The 21,293-nt window shown below is 54.0% G+C and overlaps 2 protein-coding genes across 4 annotated transcripts in view; both read left to right on the top strand.

Moving 5' to 3' along the window:
- Positions 1 to 178: 178 nt before the first annotated feature.
- CPT1B (carnitine palmitoyltransferase 1B) lies at positions 179 to 8,583 on the top strand. 3 transcript variants are annotated; one of them, XM_082850276.1, is made up of 19 exons: positions 179 to 457; positions 897 to 1,074; positions 1,428 to 1,567; positions 1,881 to 2,058; positions 2,270 to 2,371; positions 2,562 to 2,699; positions 2,800 to 2,877; positions 3,800 to 3,907; positions 3,983 to 4,067; positions 4,700 to 4,895; positions 5,176 to 5,361; positions 5,502 to 5,607; positions 5,705 to 5,821; positions 6,234 to 6,398; positions 6,477 to 6,611; positions 6,707 to 6,859; positions 7,402 to 7,515; positions 8,024 to 8,116; positions 8,255 to 8,583. In XM_082850276.1, the coding sequence occupies exons 2-19, from the start codon at positions 934 to 936 to the stop codon at positions 8,336 to 8,338; spliced, it is 2,319 nt and encodes a 772-aa protein (XP_082706402.1). In that variant the 5' UTR covers positions 179 to 457; positions 897 to 933; the 3' UTR covers positions 8,339 to 8,583. The 3 variants fall into 3 exon arrangements, with proteins under 3 accessions (XP_082706402.1, XP_082706401.1, XP_082706403.1); XM_082850275.1 differs by having other exon boundaries at positions 2,776 to 2,877; XM_082850277.1 differs by lacking the exons at positions 179 to 457; positions 897 to 1,074; positions 1,428 to 1,567 and having other exon boundaries at positions 1,790 to 2,058; positions 2,776 to 2,877.
- A 4,174-nt stretch (positions 8,584 to 12,757) lies between these two features.
- The window catches only part of SYCE3 (synaptonemal complex central element protein 3), a gene marked incomplete at its 3' end in the record, with an annotated part of 28,013 nt that continues 19,477 nt past the window's right edge, over positions 12,758 to 21,293 (top strand). Inside the window, exons 1-2 of the mRNA XM_082850484.1 lie at positions 12,758 to 12,812; positions 19,926 to 20,034. Coding sequence (XP_082706610.1) covers positions 19,926 to 20,034 — 109 coding nt within the window. The 5' untranslated portion in view covers positions 12,758 to 12,812. The remainder of the gene's footprint in view (positions 12,813 to 19,925; positions 20,035 to 21,293) is intronic.

The following is a 21,293-nucleotide window of genomic DNA, read 5'->3' as shown; positions in this document are numbered from 1 at the left end:
GGCTCCAGCTTAGAAGTGATAAATACTCAGAGGACTTGGGTCGGGCAGTGGGGAGTTACGGGGTACAAAGAGGGCCCCGGGGTGGGGCTGCCCAACCCTGAGCACTTGGAGATCAGGGAACAGGAGGCACAGCTGACACACTGGTGACCTTTTCCCTACATTCGGCTATTTTTAGTTCTAATGCCACCATCCTCACGTGAGACCCGTTGGGCGCCCCAGGCTCTCAGACCTTTGAGCCATCTGCATCTTGCAGAAACCCGGCTCCCCCCCACTCCTGATTCTCGCCTCGGAGCCGGGGAGATTCTGGTTGCCAACCCCCAACTGTTCTCTCAACCCAAATTTGGGAGTGGGTGTCAGGTTCCCGGTGAGGGCGGGACTTAGGTGGCCAGGCCTGAAGGACGTGGGGACACAGGCCACAGTGACTGTCCCCACAAGCGGACAGGAGCACACCCGAGCCGTGAGTGGAGTTGGGGGTGGCTCTGGGCTGCCGGCCTGGCCCAGGGCTCTGAGCCGGCAAGTGGGGCGGGGGAGGGGGGTTGAGGCTGGTGCCAGGGTCCCACGTGGCAGCGCTGGGGGTACGCAGACCCCGCCTCACTCCAGACCAGACCGACTCCGCTTCCGGGGCCCCTCTAGCCCCCACCCCGAGGCCGCCCTACACTGTCCTCGGGATTCCTGACGTTTTCAAGGCCCTGACCCCCTTGCGACCCCCGCACCATCGCACGAAGGTTCTGCGGCGGTTGGCGAGGCTGGGGGGCCAGGGGTGGGGCCTCGGCGCTGCGGGTGGCCGACCCAGGGCGGAAGGGGAGGGAGGCGGGCTGGGGGCGCGGCCAGTGCCCGGGGGCGGGGCCTCGACGCGGGCGGCCAAGCTGCCCGCACACCCTCCTGCCACCTCCCAGGTGCCCAGCAACTCCCAGGTGCCCAGCAACCCACAGGATGGCGGAAGCGCACCAGGCTGTGGCCTTCCAGTTCACGGTGACGCCAGAGGGGGTCGACTTCCGGCTCAGTCGGGAGGCCCTAAAACACATCTACCTGTCCGGCATAAACTCCTGGAAGAAACGCCTGATTCGCATCAAGGTGGGCGCAGGTGGTTCTGGTCTCTTCCAGCAGGTGCAGAATCGAGCCTTCCAGGGAGGCAGAGGCTAGGTGTCAGCTGCTGCCCATTGTCAAGGTCCTCCACCCCCATCTCGGCTGACAGCTCTGTGGAGTGACAGGCTCCAGCAGTGCAGAAACCAGAGGGGTGCTCAAGGCGTGGAGAGGAGATGGGTGTGCATGAAGTGTCAGTGGGACACAGTAATCAGGTGCTGCAGGTGTGGGAGTGTGGAGGGGGGTCCACCAGACGTGAAGGAGAAGTGAAAACAGGCAAAGACTTCATAGGTGCCTGCTTACCCCAGTCCTTGCTCTGTGAGCATTCCTGTTTTTGCCCACAGAATGGCATCCTCAGGGGTGTGTACCCTGGCAGCCCCACCAGCTGGCTGTTCGTCGTCATGACGACACTGGGTTCCTCCTACTGCAACGTGGACATCTCCATGGGGCTGGTCTGTTTTATCCAGAGATGGCTTCCTGAGGGGTAAGAAGTGGGGCCATGAGAAAGGGCTGGGTGGGCTCCAAGGCCAAGGTTCCTGAGCTGGGCAGTTACAGGACAACAGCCATTGGAGGTAATAGGGGCAGCCCTCCCTGGGGGCGACCACCATCTCAGTCCCTACTTCTGTAACTTCGAGTGTGACGCGCTCAGAGGCTCAGATGTGAGTGTGTCCGGGGAGTTTTTTCTCCCTTGGTGCCTCCCCCGAGATGGCTCACATACATCAGGACTGCAGAGTCAGAATCTCCCTGAGGTTGGTCTCAAGTGGACCCCCCTGCAGTCCTCTCCCCTTCTCTGATAGATGTGGCCCCTACCGGAGCCCACAGACGCGGACACTTCTCAGCATGGCCATCTTCTCCACGGGGGTCTGGATGACGGGCATCCTCTTCTTCCGCCAAACCCTGAAACTGCTGCTTTCCTACCACGGTTGGCTGTTTGAGATGCACGGCCAGATCAGCCACTTCACCAGAGTCTGGGCTGTGAGCAGAAGCTGGTGGAGGGGTCCAGGCATCGGGTTTGAGACCCCAGGGCCTCACTTTGGGTTCTGAGCTGGAGGGGACAGCCAGGCGGGGCACTGGTGCCTGGCGGGGTTTGTCCCGGTTTTGAGGGTCTGGGGTACCCCTCCAGTGTTTGCTAGTTTTCAATCTTTCCCCCAGCTTCCCCCTCAACATTCTCCACTCTGTACCCCAGATGTGTGTCCGCCTTCTGTCCGGCCAGCGGCCCATGCTCTACAGCTTCCAGACATCTCTGCCCAAGTTGCCCGTGCCCAGCGTGTCAGCCACGATTCATCGGGTGAGGGCCTGGGTCAGACATCCCAGTGGGCAGGGCAGGCTGGACTCAGAGAACTTAACCAAACATAAGGGACTGTCCCCTACAAAGAGTCGGCTTGAGAGGGAGCAATGGGGCTGGGCTTGGAAGAAGGTCAGGACAGAGGCAGCTCTTGCTGACTGGCCCTCACACGGGCAATAACTTGGCTGGACAGTACCTAGAATCCGTGCAACACTTATTGGATGACGAGGAATATTACCGAATGGAGACGCTGGCCAAGGAATTCCAGGAGAAGACTGCCCCCAGGCTGCAGAAGTACCTGGTACTCAAGTCATGGTGGGCAGCCAATTATGTGAGTTCTACCTCCCGGGCTTACCCTCTCCCACCCTGTGTCCTGGCTGCTCACAGCCCACCCTCCTCTGCCCCAGCTCCAACCTCCCACCCACCCGCAGGTGAGCGACTGGTGGGAAGAGTATGTCTACCTTCGAGGCAGGACTCCCCTCATGGTGAACAGCAACTATTATGTCATGGTAAGGGCTAGAGCCACATTGGCTCCTGTGTGCTCAGCTCTGTCCCCAGCTCTGGTCTCAGGGCAAGGAACCTGGACGACAGTTCAGAGCCCTAGTGGTGGTTTCTGTAGGCAAGTGGGGGTTCTGAAGTGAGGCCTGAAGGAGAGGGAAGATGCGGGGGTGGGGGTGGTGGTCATATCCTGGAAGAATAGTCAGGAAGCAGCTCGCAGGCGATGGGGATACTGAGGGTCTGGAGAGCCCAGTAGACCCCACAGGCTGATACTGTCACTCCCAGAGTTCCTCAGGCTCACTGTTCTGCCCAGCTCAGGCGCTCTCACTTCCTTCCTTGTTCCCTCGCTGGCTTTCCAGCCACAACTTCCCAGCCGTCCTGACGCCATTACCAGGGAACTTCCTTAAGTGTGTCTTAAGCAGATCCAGAGCTGTTTCTTGTAGAGCTCAGGAGGTCACTGTCGGTCCCTATCCCACATGACTGACCCTTTTCCTGCTCCTAGTACAAGACTGTGCACAGCCAGCTGGGAGAGGCTGCCCAGCCACTGCCCTGTGCACCTCTTTGCTCTCCCACTTCCAAAGCACGTTTCAAGTAGCATGCTGGCATTTTCCTCCTCCACAAAGCTGTCTTTCCAGAAACCTATACGCAATTTGTCTAGACCAGAGGTTTTAAGCTGTTTTGTAGTGGCAGGACCCCTTCCTCAAAGAAAAATAAACAAAACATCAACAAATACAATGGGTTTGGAAAAGCAGCTGAGGTCGAAGCCAGGGCAGGGGGTTATCTGATCAGTAGTTATGCATTTCACTTCTTGTACTTGGTTCTCAGAGGGTGTGCAGGATGGACTGGGGAAAGGGGGCGAGACACCCCAGACAGAGAGATGCCACTGTGCACACCTGTCGCAGCCTCCTTGCAGGCTCCGTTCTCTCCCTGTAGGACTTAGTGCTCGTCAAGAACACAGACGTGCAGGCAGCCCGCCTGGGAAACATTGTCCACGCCATGATCATGTATCGCCGTAAACTTGACCGTGAAGAGATCAAGCCTGTGAGTTGGGTTGGGGGTGAGGGCGTGACCGGGAGAGGAGGCCTGCGTCTGAGCTGTGCTGGGCCGTCCTCCTAGGTGATGGCGCTGGGCATCGTGCCCATGTGCTCCTACCAGATGGAGAGGATGTTCAACACCACCCGGATCCCAGGGAAGGACACAGGTACTAGGCCGCGGCCGGGCGCCCGTGCTGGGACCGCAGGATGGAGGCCACCCCCTCCCAGCTGTGGGCCCACCATGGCCAGATGCCCTACCGCCTGCTGGTCACCAAGCGTCCTCAGTGTCTCAGGGTCAAGTAGCTGCGAAAAATAGTTTGTGGCCGATACTAGACACCTGCTGTTTACAGGCACGGTGCTAGTACTGGGACCCTGGGAGACCCAGGTCAGAGCCCCTCCCCTGCAGGGGCTCACAGTTCGGGAGTCTCCCGCGCAAAGATCAACAGGAGGTCTAGTGGAGCTCCCCGCTCAAGGAGCCTGTAGAGGAGGAGGGGTGGGCTCGCCCAAGGCCCCCAGGGCCGCCAAGCAGCACCCGCATTTCTAATGCCAGGACAGTCTGTGGGATTTCCTAGAGCTTTGGTTTTCTCTTCTGTGCAATGCCTCATGGGACTGTGGTTGGCACTAAATGACAGACAGGGAAGCTCAGGGCACGGGGCCTGGCTTGGTGCCAGCAGATTCCACCAGGCGAAGGGTCCATGCGGTCACCTGGTGTGAGGCTGGGGGGCCGTCCTGAGTGGCATGGGGGGAGGGAGGAGCTCCCTACCTTCCCGCCTGAGCCCACCCATGGCCTCTGCCACAGACGTGCTGCAGCACCTCACAGACAGCAGGCACGTAGCCGTCTACCACAAGGGCCGTTTCTTCAAGTTGTGGCTCTATGAGGGCTCCCGCCTGCTCAAGCCTCGGGACCTGGAGATGCAGTTCCAGAGGATCCTGGATGACCCCTCCCCACCCCAGCCTGGGGAGGAGAGACTGGCGGCCCTCACCGCAGGGGGAAGGTATTGGGGCCCAGGTTCAGGCGCCGTGAGGAGAGGAGTTGGGTCCTGTGTGCCACCCTGGAACTCGGCCAGAGCCCTCAGCAAGGGAGGAGCGTGGGCCCCAGCGTCCTCTGTGTAAACCAGGACCTGTGGTCGTAAGGGGCGTGGCAGGAGGGTAGCTGCTGTGACCTCTAACTGCTGGTGGCTAGGTGGGGGTGTGTGGAGAAGGGGGACACAGATCCTGGGAGGTGCCCTCACGCCCACAGGGGCCCCCCCGCTTGCTCTGCCCTCCTGCCCTCAGAGTGGAGTGGGCTCAGGTACGCCAGGCCTTCTTCAGCTCCGGCAAGAACAAGGCTGCCCTGGATGCCATCGAGCGCGCTGCTTTCTTTGTGGCTCTGGATGAGGAGTCTCACCGCTATGACCCCGAAGACGAGGCCAGCCTCAGCCTCTACGGCAAGGCCTTGCTGCATGGTAGCTGCTACAACAGGTACCGCACCCCCAGCTCCACTGCAGGCCCCACCCCGCCCACCTGGGGTCTTCCCCTGCCCCGCCCACCCCGGGCTCCTCCCCTGCCCCCGGGCTCCTCCCCCTGCCCCCACACCGCCACCCCATCTCCGCCCGCTGCAGGTGGTTCGACAAGTCCTTCACTCTCATCGCTTTCAAGAACGGCCAGCTGGGCCTCAACACAGAACACGCGTGGGCAGACGCCCCTATCATAGGGCACCTCTGGGAGGTAGCAGGTCCTGGGAGAGGTCCCGCAGGGCAGGGGCGGGGCGGGGGCCGGGGCAGCAGGGCAAGGACGGCCTCTCAGCCTGACCTTGCCCCTGCAGTTTGTCCTGGGCACCGACAGCTTCGACCTGGGCTACTCGGAGACTGGGCATTGTCTGGGCACACCCAACCCTGTGCTGGCCCCCCCTCAGCGGCTGCAGTGGGACATTCCTGAGCAGGTGTGCGGGCCGAGAAGGGGCAGGGGTGGGTGTGCGAGAGTGACAAGTGTCTGAGATGCCCTGTGGCCCTCCCCTCTGTCCCAGCCCCACCCTCAGGGTAAGGGTCCAGAGTGTCTCATGGTCCAGACTGGCTACAGGGAGAATAGAGACCCCAGGACTATTTCGGGGCTGGAGAAAGACATGAGGTGTGAGCTCGTGTCCAGGGAGTACCTGTCGGTGCTTCCTCCCCGACAAAGCCCAGCCAGGCATCTGTGCTGATGCCCCTGGCTTGTCCTTTGTGTCTCCTTCTCCTGAGGATGTCAAGCACACTGAGGCCTGCCCAGCCTTGCCTACATCCTCAGGCCTCCTGGACGTGACCCTGGAGTCCTCCTGGAGAGCTCTGCCCCCAGCTGACCCCTCCGTGTCTTGGCAGTGCCAGGCAGTCATCGAGAGCTCCTACCAGGTGGCCAAGGCGCTGGCTGACGACGTGGAATTGTACTGCTTCCAGTTCTTGCCCTTTGGCAAAGGCCTCATCAAGAAGTGCCGGACCAGCCCTGACGCCTTCGTGCAGATCGCCCTGCAGCTGGCATACTTCCGGGTAGGAGCCCCAGGCCACTGAGCAGGCAGGGGTGGCACCAGGGCCCACTTGCAAGATTCATCCCTCTGTGTTCCGTAGGACAGAGGCAAGTTCTGCCTGACCTATGAAGCCTCGATGACTAGGATGTTCCGGGAGGGACGGACAGAGACCGTACGTTCCTGCACCTGCGAGTCCACAGCCTTTGTTCAGGCCATGGTGCAGGGGCGCCACCTGGTGAGCCCCCCGTGGCCTCGCGCTGACGTGACTGCTCGGCCTCCTGCCTGCTGTAGGGTCAGGGCTACTCTTCACTGCTCCGTTTCTGCCCCCAGAAAGCAAACCTCCAAGATCTGTTCCGGAAAGCGGCTGAGAAGCACCAGAATGCGTGCCGCCTGGCCATGACAGGGGCTGGCATTGACAGGCACCTCTTCTGCCTTTACGTGGTTTCCAAGTTCCTGGGGGTTAGCTCCCCTTTCCTGGCTGAGGTCAGTGTTGATGGGCGTGCCCTCTGTCCTCAGGCCCTCTCCTGGTGGGTCTCGGCCTGTTTTCTGTCCGGACAGCTGGGGCCAGTGTTCCCGGCCCACACGCCACCCAGGCCTGTGGACTGGCACCAAGCCGGAGCCTCCCCCTCGTGGAGTGGCTGTTGGCGTGAGGGGGGATGGACAGACAAACATGATATGTCAGGTGGTGGCAGCGCTTGTGAGAGAAGGGCAGAGGCTCAGGGGAACCGGGGCGTCCAGGTGGAGGGAACCTCCAGTGCCCGGACATTGACACTGAGGCAGGAGTGTGGGATGTGGGAGGGACAGTGGGAGGGGTGGGGGGCGGAGCCAGGGGACAGACAGACAGGTCACCTGATGGTGGGTTTTGTGCAGAGGCTGTGATGATGAGAACAGACTAGGGGACCACGGACAGCAATCAGGAAGGTCCTGCGTCCTGTCCCTTCTGCATCCTTAGCCAGGACAGTGCCAGGCTCACGCACCTGTCCGCAGGTGTGCGTGGCACCTGACTGCCGGCCTCCCTGTTGCAGGTGCTCTCAGAACCCTGGCGCCTCTCCACCAGCCAAACTGCTCAATTCCAGATCCGCATGTTTGACCCAAACAAGTACCCCAATCACCTGGGTGCTGGCGGTGGCTTTGGCCCTGTAAGTGCCCTTGAAGGTGGACAGGTGGGAAGGACCAGGGGCTGGGGTGTCAGCAGAGAGTGCAGGGCCTCGAGGAGGTCAGGCCAGAGGCAGGAGCACAGCCCTGGACCTGCCCTGCCTGGAAACAGGATAGGTACCTGTCGACCCCAGCAAGAAAGGTGGCTGGGACCCCACCCATGTTGACACCCACTGCTGGAGTGACCCTTCCCGGGGCTTCTGTACCCTCTGAAGTGGGCTTATGGAGACAGTCCAGATATCCCACTGAGACACTCATGTGGGCTAGTTTGTCGGGGAGCTAAAGACCCCCTGCAAACGTGAGGGGGGCCTCCTGAGGGAACCTGAGGTCCTGGAACCCCCGGTGGGGTCTTCTCTTCTGTTTTCATACTGTTTCCTGGGGATGGGCCCTTCCTGTGAATCTTGTGGGCAGAGCAAGGATAACATCAGCTTGGCTTCCAGATACTCAAGGTTCAGTTCACCTCTTCTTCTTCACCCCTTGTGCTGCCCTCAGGTAGCTAATGATGGCTACGGGGTTTCCTACATGATCGCGGGTGAGAACACCATCTTCTTCCACGTCTCCAGCAAGTTCTCAAGCTCAGAGACAGTGAGTGTCTCCTGCTCCCACTCAGCCTGAGGAGGGGTCGCCCCCCAGGGCATGTCTGGCTGGGGAAGAATCCTTCCCTGTGGGGACAGAGGGGCGGGGGCTCACCTGGAGGTTGGTCTGAGCTCTTGACTCCCGCAGAATGCCCAGCGCTTTGGGAACCACATCCGCCAAGCTCTGCTGGACATCGCTGATCTTTTCCAAGTTCCCAAGGCTGACAGCTGAGGGCTGGAGAAATGCCAGCTGCCCTTCTGTCCCCACATTGTGGAGGAAGGGGCCTGTGGTCCGCTTGCAGGCACAGCGGTGGCCGTGCACAGGTGCCCAGGCTCCAAGGACACCTCTGGAAGCAGGTGCTCCCTGGGCAGACGCTGCTCCCTGAGGGCTCAAGTGGTGGAGGTAGGGCTGGAGCAAGAAGGGAATCTTCTTTTTGTTTTTTTCTTGCTAGATGTTAATAAAAATAAAGCTGTATAATTCTATTTTAGCCCTTAAGTACCTGTGTTTTTTGGTGGGGGAACTAGGAGGCCCTTCCCCTGCTCCGGCCTGAGGCCAGGGATGTGGCAAGGGAAGGTCTAGGGCTGGAGACTATTTGTGAAAGGTGGGTCTCTGCTGTCTACACCCACATACGCACTTGGAATAAATTCTTGCTTCAGAACGTCCACCTGTTCCCTGGGCCCATTTCTGTTTGTCTTCTGGAGAGTGGGGCCCTCTGTGCACGGACATGTCCTCTGCACCCCCTTGGGCTGGAGCACAGCTCTGTAGAGGCCCTCGGCATAGGGAGAAGCTACAGTCCCAGGCCTGAGGTCTGGGTGCCAAGTGGTCATGTCTGTGAGAGGGCGCACAAGATAATCTGGAGCAACAGATGCTCCTTCCCTTGGGTTGGCTTTTTTATTAAAATAATATTACGAGTAAACAAAAAATTATTATGGAAAGTCTAAGCAGGTACTCAATTACTATTGCTGCATGCCTAAACGAATGTACTCTGGTAGGCGATGAGAACCGGACATGAATTAGACACACTCCCAGGCCTTCTCTTATTAACCAGTGTTTATTGAGCAACCACTGTCTACTTGGCTCTGTGCTGGGGATTCACTGGTGAACAAGGCACCCCCTGCACACGGGGAATTCACTACTCAGTGAGGCAAGCATGGAGCAGGGAATTCAGGCTCTTGAATAATCCATTTAGCAAATACTTACTAAGCGCTACAGTGTGCTAAGCTCTGGAATACAGCAGTGAACAAAACTGGCAAAAACAATCCTTCCCTGTGCGGCTTAGAGTCTAGTGAGGGAGACAGGCAATAACCAAGAAGAATGAGCAAATGACATAGTAAGTCAGAGGGCAGATAAGTACTAAGGAGAGAAGTAAGGGGAGGGAGCAATGGAAGGGTGGATGGCAATTTCAGACAGGGTGGCAGAGGCAGGCCTTCCTGAGTGGGGCCATTTGTCTCAGACCAGCAGGAGATGAGGGTGCAATCCATGTATGTACCTGAGGGCAGGGTATTCCTGGCCAAGGGGGCAGCAACAGCCAATGCTTCGGGGTGGGAGGAGCCTGCTGTGGTGGAGGAACAGTACCCGAGGGCCTGTGGCTGGCATGGAGTCGGGAGCAGCAGGAGGGGACAGGTGGAGTGGCGCAGCAAGGGCCCTGTAGGCCAGGCTCTGGGTTCTCCAAATGATGGGGGAAGCCACCGGGGTTGGAGCAGAGGGTGACATAATCTGTTGTAAACTTTTAATGGGATCACTCTGGCTAACCAGAATATTAGAACAAAGCAGGGTGTAGTAAGGTTAGAAGCAAGAAGGCCTAGCAGAGGGTACTGCTCATGGTGGTGGCAGAGCTGGGAGGAATGATGGGACTAACTAAGGGATGGAGATTCAGGATGCTAGCGAGCCATCGAAGATAATTCACGTTTTCTATTTGGGTGACTGGGTGATTAAACAAGATTTTTAAACGTTGAGTTTAACATACCTGTAAGAAATATTTGTGAAAATGTCTCATAGACTCTTGAAAATATAAATTGAAAGAAAGGAGATTTAGGTTCCTGATAATAGCTTTGAAGGTTGTTTGAACACTGAGAACATGAGAAGATTCACAGGACAGAGGCTTCTAACCTCTTCTGAGTCTCTGTGAGAAGCTTATAAAAATAAATCTATGCTCACAAAATAGGACATTCCGTATCAGAGCTTTCCTGGGCTTCCAAAAGTATCTTCACAGACCTTTGCCTCTCCGGTGCCTGCGTGACCTACCCTGGGAAACTGGGATCTGGTCGGCTTCTGGGAGACATCAGCTCGCCCAGGCCTGGGAGAACAGTGAGCAGAGATTCCAACAAGCTGCCTTTTAATTAACGTTAAAATTCAGTCAAAATTCTTTTATCTGATTTGTTCTTGGTTGAAATAAGAGAAGAAAACACAGTGCTTAACCAGGGTATAAACTTCTGGTGACCATCCACCAAATGCAAATCTGCATTAGTACCCCAGAGGTGTGCAGATCTGCATTAGTTAAGGCTAGTAGCCATAACAGACAAAGCTTGAAATCTCAACGGCTTAACCCGATAGAAGTTTAATTCTTGTTCACTTTGCTGAGAGGAAGACTCTACTCCATACCATTATTCAAATAATGGCTGTTAGAAGTCCTACCTTCCTCAGGTAGCTCCCAATTTGCCTTGGACATCAACATCCCGCAAGTACACGGAGGAGAGAGAGGGCTCACTCATGGGAGGCTTACATGGACTCAGCCTGGTAGTGAGACAGAGCATTTCTACCCACATCCCACCAGCCAGGACTCATACGGCAAGGGAGGCTGGGAAATGTAGTCTAGCTATGTGCCCAGGACATAAAGGAAACATTTGATGAACAGTTAGCCAGTTTCGGATGCACAAGGGGATGGGCAGACCAGACACATGTCTCTGGACTCCCTGAGGGCCCATCCTTCTTGGCCTGGGCTCTGCAGGGTGTTTCAGACGCCCACCTCCACCTGCTGGGACCTCACATTCCAGACCAACTGATCTTCTCTGAGTATCTTTCGCTCCTCCACAAGAACCCTGAGCTCCAGCTTCACTCTCAATTCCTAAAGGAGGCAGGCACCTCCACACCCTTGCCGTTGCCGAACCTCCTCCCTGGAATCCTGTGCCGTTGTTTCTCAGCCTGGTAAACTCCTACTCTTCCCTGAAGCTGCCTTCATTACCCCTCAGAATTATTCCTGATTCATGTTTTTCTGGGATGCTATAACAGAAATCAGCTCTAGAAAAGTCTAAGCAAATGGTGGAATGATTGGAAGTGTGCAGGTGGCTCAGAGGTAGGAAGCAACAGCTGGAGAACCAGATTCAGAAGGGGAAGGAGCCTGGCAGCTTGGAGAGGGGACGTGGCCCAGACAGCAGACTCCTCAAGAGAGAGACGAGTCCGCACTCTATGCCCAGAACTGTCTGGCTCAGCTCCAGCTGTGTTTCCTACTCTGCCATCAGTTTGCTAAGGATCGGAATCCCTGAGGGAAAATGCAGTGGGTCCCAGGTTTGTCAGGAATCTCAAAGAGTTCAAGGTGTTCAAAACCGAAGTTAACAACCTCCCAAACTGGCTTCTCTGCCACTCTTCCCCATCTCAGCCGGTGGTGTCACCCTCCAGCAACTCAGCCATTCCTTCTTTCTCCCTCCCTTCCCACATTACGAAGCTTTGTCAAGGCGACCTTCTAAATGGCTTCTGACTCCGTGTACTTCCCTCCGCCATGACCACTGCCTCCCTGTCCCCAGCTCCACCACCATTCACCCAAAAACCAGCAACAGCCCCATTTCTACTCTCCCTCCGGCAAGAGAGACTGCTTCGCCATGCCCCTCTTCTGCTTCCCAACCTTCCAAGGTGCCCATCGCCCTCCAAATAAAGACCGAGCTCCCTGGACTGACCTATAGAGGCCAGAGTGATCTCTTTAGCCTCCTCTTGACCAGAGTTTTATGTGCAGCCTCTCTAAGGGCTGAGCAGCACGCTCACGTGGCCTTGCTTGGTGATCTGTGCTTTACTGCCTGGAGGCCAGAGCGCCTGGCAGACCTCGGCTGTAACCAAGGCCCGCACCTCGCAGGTGCATGGACCTGGGCCCCTGCCTCATCTCCTTGGGCCTCAGCGTCCTCTTCTGTGAGACAGCTGCAACAATGTCGGCCACCCACGGTAGCTGCGAAACAAAATACTGGGGCCTTCAGCTACTCACTCAACAATGGTTACTAGCACTTGCTGTCCAGTATACTGGAGACACAGTGGTCAAGCAGACGCCCCGCCGCCCCCACCCCCGCCGTGCACGGATTTACGCTCCAGGTGCAAGGGGGAGAACACTCCCATAAGGACGAGGGTGTCTCCCCTCATCTCAGCTCTACCATCCCTCGACCTCAGCCACTCTTCAATCCAGGTACTCGGCCCACCTGAGACGGAGAGACCCAAGCGCGGGACCACGTGGGACCAGCCGGGAGCAACCCCGCCCTTTCCGCTCCAGGCGACCAGCCAATGAGACCTCAAGGCCGGGACTTGGGACCAGCGTGAGGCGGGTGTAGTCAGGTGCTCGCAGCGCCGCCCCTTCCGCTCCAGGAGACCAGCCAATGAGGGCCAGAGGCAAGCTCCGGGGGCGGGTCTGGTAACGGCAAGGGGAGGGGCGTCATTCTGAGGAGCCGCCTCAAGCCTCAGGCCGCGGAGGAGGGTAGCCGAGCGGAGCCCGAGCGCCGGGGAGCTGGAGGTGAGAGAGGCCAGCCCGCCTGGGGGTCCCGGGCCCTCCCTTGGCGCCCCGAGCCCCGAGTCACGGCGTCCCCAGGCGGTGCTCACCGCCTCACGCCAGACCGGTGGGGCGCCTACCGCTTCCTCACCCACCCGGCCCTCAGCCCGGTCTCGTCACGCCGTGCTCCTCACGCCGCACCCCCGGCCCGTCGCCCACACGTCCTCCAGACCCCTCACACCGCACGTCCGGAGCTCTGTACACCGGAACCTCTCAGCCTCGCGCCCACCTGCACTCACGTGACACGCGTCGAATTCCCTCCCATCCGCACACCAGGCGTGGTCCGAGCCTCAGCGCGCAGCTGCAGGCGCACCACCGCAGGCCTCGCACGCGCCTCCTGTTCGCGCGCCGTTCACACCGCCGCGCGCGCACGCCCCGCAGGCTCGCGGGCCCGGCGCCGCTCGCATGCCCTCACGCCTCTCGCCCCAGGGAGGATCCGGCCTCCGGGGCAGCTCTCCGCACTGCGCGGGCGAGCCCCCAGCCCACAGAGAGGGCCGCAGGCCCTGGCGTGGCTCGCGCCTCTGGAGTCCTCAGTCGCAGCACCTGACCTGCAGCCCCCAAGGTGACCCGCTCGCCCACAGCCAGCCGTCGCCCTCGCTGCCCTGGCTCCGCGCTGGCCCAGGCGTCCTCTCCGCCCTAAGCCTGCGGTCAGCCCCGGCAGCGCACAGGCGGGAGCGCCGTGGGCCCAGATGGCGTGGCGGGAGCGCCGTGGGCCCAGGTGGCGTGGCGGGAGCGCCGTGGGCCCAGGTGGCGTGGAGGGAGCGCCGTGGGCCCAGGTGGCGTGGAGGGAGCGCCGTGGGCCCAGGTGGCGTGGCGGGAGCGCCGTGGGCCCAGATGGCGTGGCGGGAGCGCCGTGGGCCCAGATGGCGTGGAGGGAGCGCCGTGGGCCCAGGTGGCGTGGAGGGAGCGCCGTGGGCCCAGATGGCGTGGAGGGAGCGCCGTGGGCCCAGGTGGCGTGGCGGGAGCGCCGTGGGCCCAGATGGCGTGGAGGGAGCGCCGTGGGCCCAGGTGGCGTGGCGGGAGCGCCGTGGGCCCAGATGGCGTGGCGGGAGCGCCGTGGGCCCAGGTGGCGTGGCGGGAGCGCCGTGGGCCCAGGTGGCATGGAGGGAAGGCCGTGGGCCCAGATGGCGTGGCGGGAGCGCCGTGGGCCCAGGTGGCGTGGCGGGAGCGCCGTGGGCCCAGGTGGCGTGGAGAGAAGTCCGTGGACCCAGGTGGCGTGGCGGGAGCGCCGTGGGCCCAGATGGCGTGGAGAGAAGGCCGTGGGCCCAGATGGCGTGGCGGGAGCGCCGTGGGCCCAGATGGCGTGGAGGGAGCGCCGTGGGCCCAGGTGGCGTGGAGGGAAGGCCGTGGGCCCAGGTGGCGTGGCGGGAGCGCCGTGGGCCCAGGTGGCGTGGCGGGAGCGCCGTGGGCCCAGATGGCGTGGCCTCCCGCCTTCGCTCGGCTCGCCCTTCCCTGGGTCCGCCTGCCGGGCCCGCCCCTCCCCTGAGATCCCAGGGGCCCTGCCGCGGCCTCCGTCCCTCCAGGTGGCTCGCGCTCCGTCCCCAGCCGCCCGCCCCGCCCTCAGCTCCCTGCCCCTCGGGGCGTCCGCTCTGTACCCACCTCTCCTCTCCCTCGCGCCTTCGTCGCGCCTCCACCGCGCACACGCTTCAGTTCCCAGGCCGGTTACACTCCGCCCGTGGGCTCTGCGCCCCCCAGGGTCCTGAGAATACGAGCAGCCGTGCGGCCTCAGCCGTCACTACCACTGCTCCTCTGCTGCTCCTCTGCCGACCGTCTGTCCTCAGGAAAAAACCTTTTCATTGCCGTTCGCAGGCAAGCTGGGGACCTCGAGCTTGAACAGGGACTTACCTGGCCCGTTACCCACCTGACTCCACCCGTACCTCTTTACCTTCCCTTCCCTCCGTAGGGTAAGGTGACCAGTCCCTGCGCCGTCCGCAACCCTTTCTCCTGATTCTTCAGCCTTTTCTGTACAGCTAATCCTTTCCACACAGACCAAAGACAGGCAAGTCTCTGCCTTTGTTAATTTAAAAAACAAAAAACTTTTACTCTGTACCACCTTCCCACTATCTCCTGTTTTTTTCTACCCTCCACGTCGAAGTTTGCATGCCCTATCTGTTTTGTCTAGTGATCCATCAGTTCTTTTTTTTTAATATTTATTTTTTTTATTCATTTGGTTGTGGCAGGTCTTAGCCGTGGCAGGTGGGCTTCTTAGTTGTAGCTCGCCGGCTCCTTAGTTGCGGTATGCATGTGGGATCTAGTTCCCTGACCAGGGATGGAACCTGGGCCCCCTGTACTGGGAGTGTGGAGTCTTAACCACTTCGCCACCAGGGAAGTCCCTAAATAGGATTATCTTATTCTAAACTTTTAATCTTATTCTAGGTCTAGCATATTTTTAATAGTAACAATGTTTTTGTTCCATTTACAAACTTAAACTTTTAATAAGAAACTTAATGTATTCTACTTCTTTAAGTACCTCAGTTGTCTTAATAACAAACCATCCTACCTTCTTATATAATTCTTTTTTTTTTAATTAAAAAAAAAGTTTTTTTGGCTGCGTTGGGTCTTCATTGCTGCTCGTGGACTTTCTCTAGTTGCGGCAAGTGGGGCCTTCTCTTGCGGAGCACGGGCTCTAGGTGCGCGGGCTTCAGTAGTTGCAGCAAGTGGGCTCAGTAGTTGTGGCTTGCGGGCTCTAGAGCGCAGGCTCAGTAGTTGTGGCGCACGGGCTTAGTTGCTCCACGGCATGTGGGATCTTCCCGGGCCAGCGATCGAATGCATGTCCCCTGCGTTGGCAGGCAAATTCTTAACCACTGCACCACCAGGGAAGTCCCCATGTAATTCTTATAAAAATCATAAGTAAAATTTACAAATATTGTAAACCTCAAGTTCTCTTAAATGTCCTAGAACTCCTATAAACTTACTAAGACTGTGACTTAAAATTACCACCCATAATCAATTTCACATTTTAAACTCCAATGACAAAGCTGAGCTGCTACTCTGGTAGACCCGATTCTCTTAAACATTCAAATGCATATAATAACAGATAGTCAGGACTTCCCTGGTATCCCCTGCTTTGTGAAAGTTCACTTTACACCACTCCACTTTTATGAAAAACCTACATTAGTACCTGTTTCACTAACCAAAAGAAATATGAAGAGGATTTTGGCTTTTATAAAAAAGAAAAAGGTAAAAAATGAAAATAGCGTCCTGCATTTGTTTTGCAGCGAGCCGTATAGAGGCAGTGTGCACCCCAGCACTGAGAGTAGCACCGCCAAGCGCATTCCCGGGGAACTACACTCTGCATCTCAGCATCAGGCTGCCACAGCTTTGAACTTTGTCTGTGAGCATCTGTGCTTTATCTTGGTTTATTTTGTGCGTTCATTAGCAAGATGTGTCCTAAGGTAATTGCTTCTTTGCCTTATGCCATTTTGGCTTATGAAAGGTTTTATACAAACGCTCTACTTTTGGATAGTGGGGAAACCTGTAATTCTAGTTTTTATGCTCTTAATATTTCCTATCTTTATTCCCTACCTTCCCAGAATTATAAGTTATTCACCCATATGATTTTTAGAGTTTCCTTCTCTTGTACTTTTTATTTTTACTTTATTTATTTATTTTTAAATTGAGGTATAGTTGATTTACAATGTCGTGTTAGTTTCAGGTGTACAGCACAGTGATTCAGCTTTATGTATGTATATTTACATTCTTTTTCAGATTCTTTTCCTTATCGGTTATTACAAAATATTGAGTATAGTTCCCAGTGTCTTGTGCTTTTTAGAGTTGTCTTCTCAGCTTGCTGAGATTTCATAATGATCAGAGGACATTGGCTGGGGTTCAGTGACTCTGTAACAGTCTGCACTTGACTTCCGAAACATGACCCTCCTGGTTCTCCTTCTGCCTCTCTGGCCCCTCTTCCTCAGTCTCTTTGGCTGGTTCCTTTGCATCTCCCCAGTCTTGATGTTGGGCCTCTTCTCCATCTGTGTTTTCTCCCTTGATCTCTCCCATTCTCATGTCTTTAAATATCGCCTATATGCTGATGACTCCCAAATTTCTATCTCTAGCCTACCTTCTCCCCTGAATTCATTTATTCAGCTGCCTACTCACCATTCCCACTTGGATGCCTCATAAGTATCTTAATATGTTCAAAACTGAGTTATTTCTTTCCCATGCAAACTATCTTCTTCCAGTCTTCCTCCGTCTCAGTTAATTGTACCACCATTTCTGCTTGCCCAGTCAAATACCCTAGCATTGTCCCTGACTTCACATTGACTCATCAGCAAATCTTGTCAGCCCTGCCCTCAAAATATACCCTGAACGGTCCTCCTTCACACTACTTGCATCAGTCCTATGCTGATCTGAGCTGTTACCTCTCACCTGCATTATTCCAGTGACCTCCTCCTAACTAGTCTCCCTGCCTCCACCCATGTCCATATAGCTATTCTCAATCTAGTGATTTATTAACATGTAAATCAGATTATCACCCTCCAGGCTCCCATCTCACTCAAAGAAAAAACCAAAGTCTTTTCAGTGGTCTCTAAGGCCCACCTCAATTTCACCCACCAAGTTTTGACCTTATTTTCTACTACTCTTCACTTCATTCTCTCTACACCAACTATACCACCCTTATTGCTCTTCCTCCAGCTCATCCAGCAGGCTCCTAGCTCAGGGCCTTTGTTCTTACTATTTCCTCTGCCTGGGATGCACTTTCGCCGACATATCTGTATGGCTCACCATTCTCTCACTTCCTCCAGCTCTCTAGTCAAAATCACTTCAGCAAGGCCTTCCCTGCATACTTATCTGAAGTACAGCCACTACCCTGTACATACTCTTTCCCACCCTCCACCTCCAGTTAACTTTTTTTCTTTAGTACTTATCCCCTCCTTATATTTATTTCACTCATTAATCTTGTTCAAGGATTTTAATGTTTTGTTCACTGCTGTGTCTTCAGATCTAAAACAGTACTCAATAAATAAGTGTTGAATGTATGGATAAAATAATATAAGTGGAACTTTATAACTTAATGAATTGAGCAAGCAGTCCACACGACTTAGATATGAAGTATGTAATTACCTGCTTCTTTGCCTTCATGTAGATTTTTGTAACCACCCACGTGATAGAATTACTTTACTCCATTTTGTACTTCCTTAACTCTTTTGTAAGAAAACGGTAGAGATTTTTAACTTTCCAGAGTTTTGTGTTATTTTCATGGATATCTTTTCATTACATCTCTTGTAAATAATAATCTCTATTTACAAGAGATTATTATTATATTTAATAATATCTCATTACATTTTGGATCTCTTAAGACTTTCAGCTATTTTGTCACATCTTGGAACTAGATGAGAACAGGGGCAGTCGGGAGCTAGCTTATGAGGGATCTTATATCTATAGTAAAGAGGTTGTATTTTATCCTGAAAGAAATAGGAGCTATTGAAGGATTTCAAACAGTGTGACATGGTTAGTTTTGTACGTTAGGAAAGGTCACTCTGGGAGTGAACTGGAAAATAGATTGGACAGGAGGAAGCTACAAGTAGTTAGGAGTCTATGACAATAGTCCAAGTGAAAGATGAAGAGAGCTTGTACCACTAGTTCCAAACTTTATATTTTTAGCTTCCACCTATCTCCTGAACTCCAGGCCCATGTATTCAACTGCCTATTTGTATCTCCAATTGGAGGCCTAATAGGCATCTCATAGTAGTAACATGTTCAAAATAGAGCACCTGGGAATTCCCTGGTGGTCCAGTGGTTAAGACTCCAAGCTTCCACTGCAGGGGGCACGGGTTTGAGCCCTAGTCCGGGAACTAAGATCCCACATGCCACACGGCACAGCCTAAAATAAAAGAAAAGCACCTGGTTTACCTTCTAATCTGCTCCTCTCCTACTCTTCCCCATTTCAGTTAATAACACCACCATCCATTAAGTTGTTCTCACCAAAATTAGAAGTCATTTTACTTTCTCTCTTCCCATCACTTGCCCCTGCAAACCTTGACACAAGTCCTGTACCCAATTCTGTTGGTTTATCTTCCAAAATATAACCAGAACACTTCACTTCTCACTATTCATATTATCACCGAAGTCCAAGCCACTGTCATCTCTAGACCACTTTAGTGCTCTCCTGCCTAATTGGTCTTCCCACTCTTTCCTCCTCTCAGCCTTCTGCAGCAGTCCATTTTCCAAACAGCAGCTGAAGTCTGCTGTTACCTTAAAACATAATCACATAATCCCCTGCTCTCTCAACCTCCAGTGGCTTTTCCACACTCTCAAAATAAAACCAAAGTTCTTGCCTACTTAGTTGATCTCATGTCCTACCACTCTTCTCCTCAGCCCCATTCTCTATTCCTTAAAACACACCAGGGACACTCCCACTTTTTCTTGAGCCATTCCCTCTGTCTAGAAATTTTCCCCTAGATCTTCACATGACAACTCCTTTTTGTCATTCAAATGGCAGTTCAGATGTCACTTCATTAGAAAGGACTTCTTGGACTTTACAGGCCAAAGCATTTCTCCCCATGAAAAATCTTTATTACACCATCCTTTTTATTTTCTTTGTAGCAGTGACCACAAACTGAAGGTATCTTTAGGAAACTGTTAACTTGGCTATTATCAGTCTCTCTCCCTAGAATGGAAGCTCCATGACAGCATCCAGTCTATTTGGATCCTCAGATATGCTGCAGTGTCCCCAGAGCCATAGTAGATGTCTGGCACATAGTAGATGCCCAGTAAATCTGTAATCAATGGTGGATAATGGAATGGACCTCAATTAAAGCAGCAACCTTGGAGAGAGGGAGGAAGGCAGTGATAGGAGAGACTTTAAAGAGCTGGGCCAGGCTATGATCTCCACAAGGGCAGGATTCAGTTTACTGGTGACTCTCAAGCACTGACCCTTCCTGACCCATAGATGATTTAATGTTTATTCCATAAACAAATAAAATTGGTGAGTTTCAGTGACCCCTTAGATCAGGAAGATAAGAGGAGTTAAAGATGACCTAAGTTTTCCGGCTTGGGCTACCCAGCTGTGAGTAGTGGAGCTAGAATTGAAACACTGGTTTGTCTCACTGCATCTTCTTTCTGTGCACTGCCTAGATGGCTGATTCTGACCCTGGTGAAAGAAACTATGAAAACATGCTGAAAATGCTGTCAGACCTGAATAAAGACTTGGAAAAGCTATTGGAAGAGATGGAAAAAATCTCAGGTAAGATGTTTTCCCAGGCAGGGTACCTTCACCCTTCTTTCCAAGAGCTCAAATCCTCCCTACACTTCTAAGCTCAAATCAAGGGCCTTCTCAACCAGGTCTTCCCTGACTACTTTTCAACTTCTGCACCATATAACTACTGTACCACAAGATTTTACACGAACCTCTGAATATTGCCTTGACTCGTTTTCTGATTATTTTATGTGCGTTTGCATCTTATTTCTGCAAATGGGCTGTTATCTTTTTGAGGGCAGAAATAGTGACTTCTTCTTTTGTAACTGGGCACACAGTACCATACCCAAGCTTAAGTACTCAGCAAATGACAAATTATGTTAATATAACACCTGTGAACAAAGTTGGAACATACTTTCTGTGAATCATTTAAATAAGAAGAGTTCAGAGAAATAGTGCTAAGACTGGCGAGGTGCTGAAATGGGAGGTACAGCCAGTGTAATGAAGCAGCAGTAGAGTTCAACAAATTTCTCCATTTTTGGAAAAAAATGTTTGTCTGTTATTTTATTCAACATGTTTCCACTAAGCGGTAACTAGCAGTGGTAGTGATACCATTATAAGTTTTTAATTTGTTCTTTACTAGTTCAGAATATGTGTAATTCTTATAATTGTGTGAGCCTAAGTTTTGCTAGAGAAAACCATAATGTAAAACAAATTTTAGAAAGCCTGCATACTCTACTCAAATGAAAACAAATTATTTTTAAGGACATTATTAGTTTATAAATAATCTCCATTTATTACAACAGTCTTCAGAAAATTTCTGCTTAGAAATGTTTGCAATTTTGTGCCCATGTACTTGAAAGTCTTATATATACCTTGCTAAAATGTTCTATAATTCATTTTCCACTATAAGTTATTTAATTCCTTCAATCTAATTAAATAGTCTCTTATTTAACAGCATTTACTAAGCACCTACTATGTGCTTTTCTAAGAATACAAAGTTGAATAGAGATGCTCCTTCATTAGAAGAAGTGGGCAGGGGCCAGAAACAGACATCAAGATGACTAATTATAATTTAAATATATAAATTAAAATCAAAGCACATTTTAACTTTATGTTAAAATTATAAACTGGGAAATGCTAATAATGGTGTATACCAAGTACCAGGGAGGGAGCAGAGAAGAAGGAGAGGCTGACTGCCTGGGGAAGCAAGTGAGGCTTTGAACAGAGCAGAGCACTAGGGAAGCAGCAGGGATTGGACAGATGGGGTAGGGCCCGTGGGTAGGAGGAGATAGCCAAGGCTGTGT

Source organism: Leucopleurus acutus, assembly GCF_964270905.1.
Source record: "Leucopleurus acutus genome assembly, chromosome: 11".
Classification (NCBI taxonomy): Eukaryota; Metazoa; Chordata; class Mammalia; order Artiodactyla; family Delphinidae; genus Leucopleurus; species Leucopleurus acutus.
The sequence above is the reverse complement of the archived record's forward strand: the minus strand, read 5'-3'. Positions and strand labels throughout refer to the sequence as shown.

Excerpts from the sequence above, each read along its gene's own strand:
- CPT1B (XM_082850275.1), top strand. The coding sequence starts at position 934 with ATGGCGGAAGCGCACCAGGCTGTGGCCTTCCAGTTCACGGTGACGCCA. Across the intron at positions 5,822-6,233 it reads AGTGGGACATTCCTGAGCAG|TGCCAGGCAGTCATCGAGAG; the intron begins GTGTGCGGGCCG and ends GTGTCTTGGCAG. Across the intron at positions 6,860-7,401 it reads GCTCCCCTTTCCTGGCTGAG|GTGCTCTCAGAACCCTGGCG; the intron begins GTCAGTGTTGAT and ends TCCCTGTTGCAG.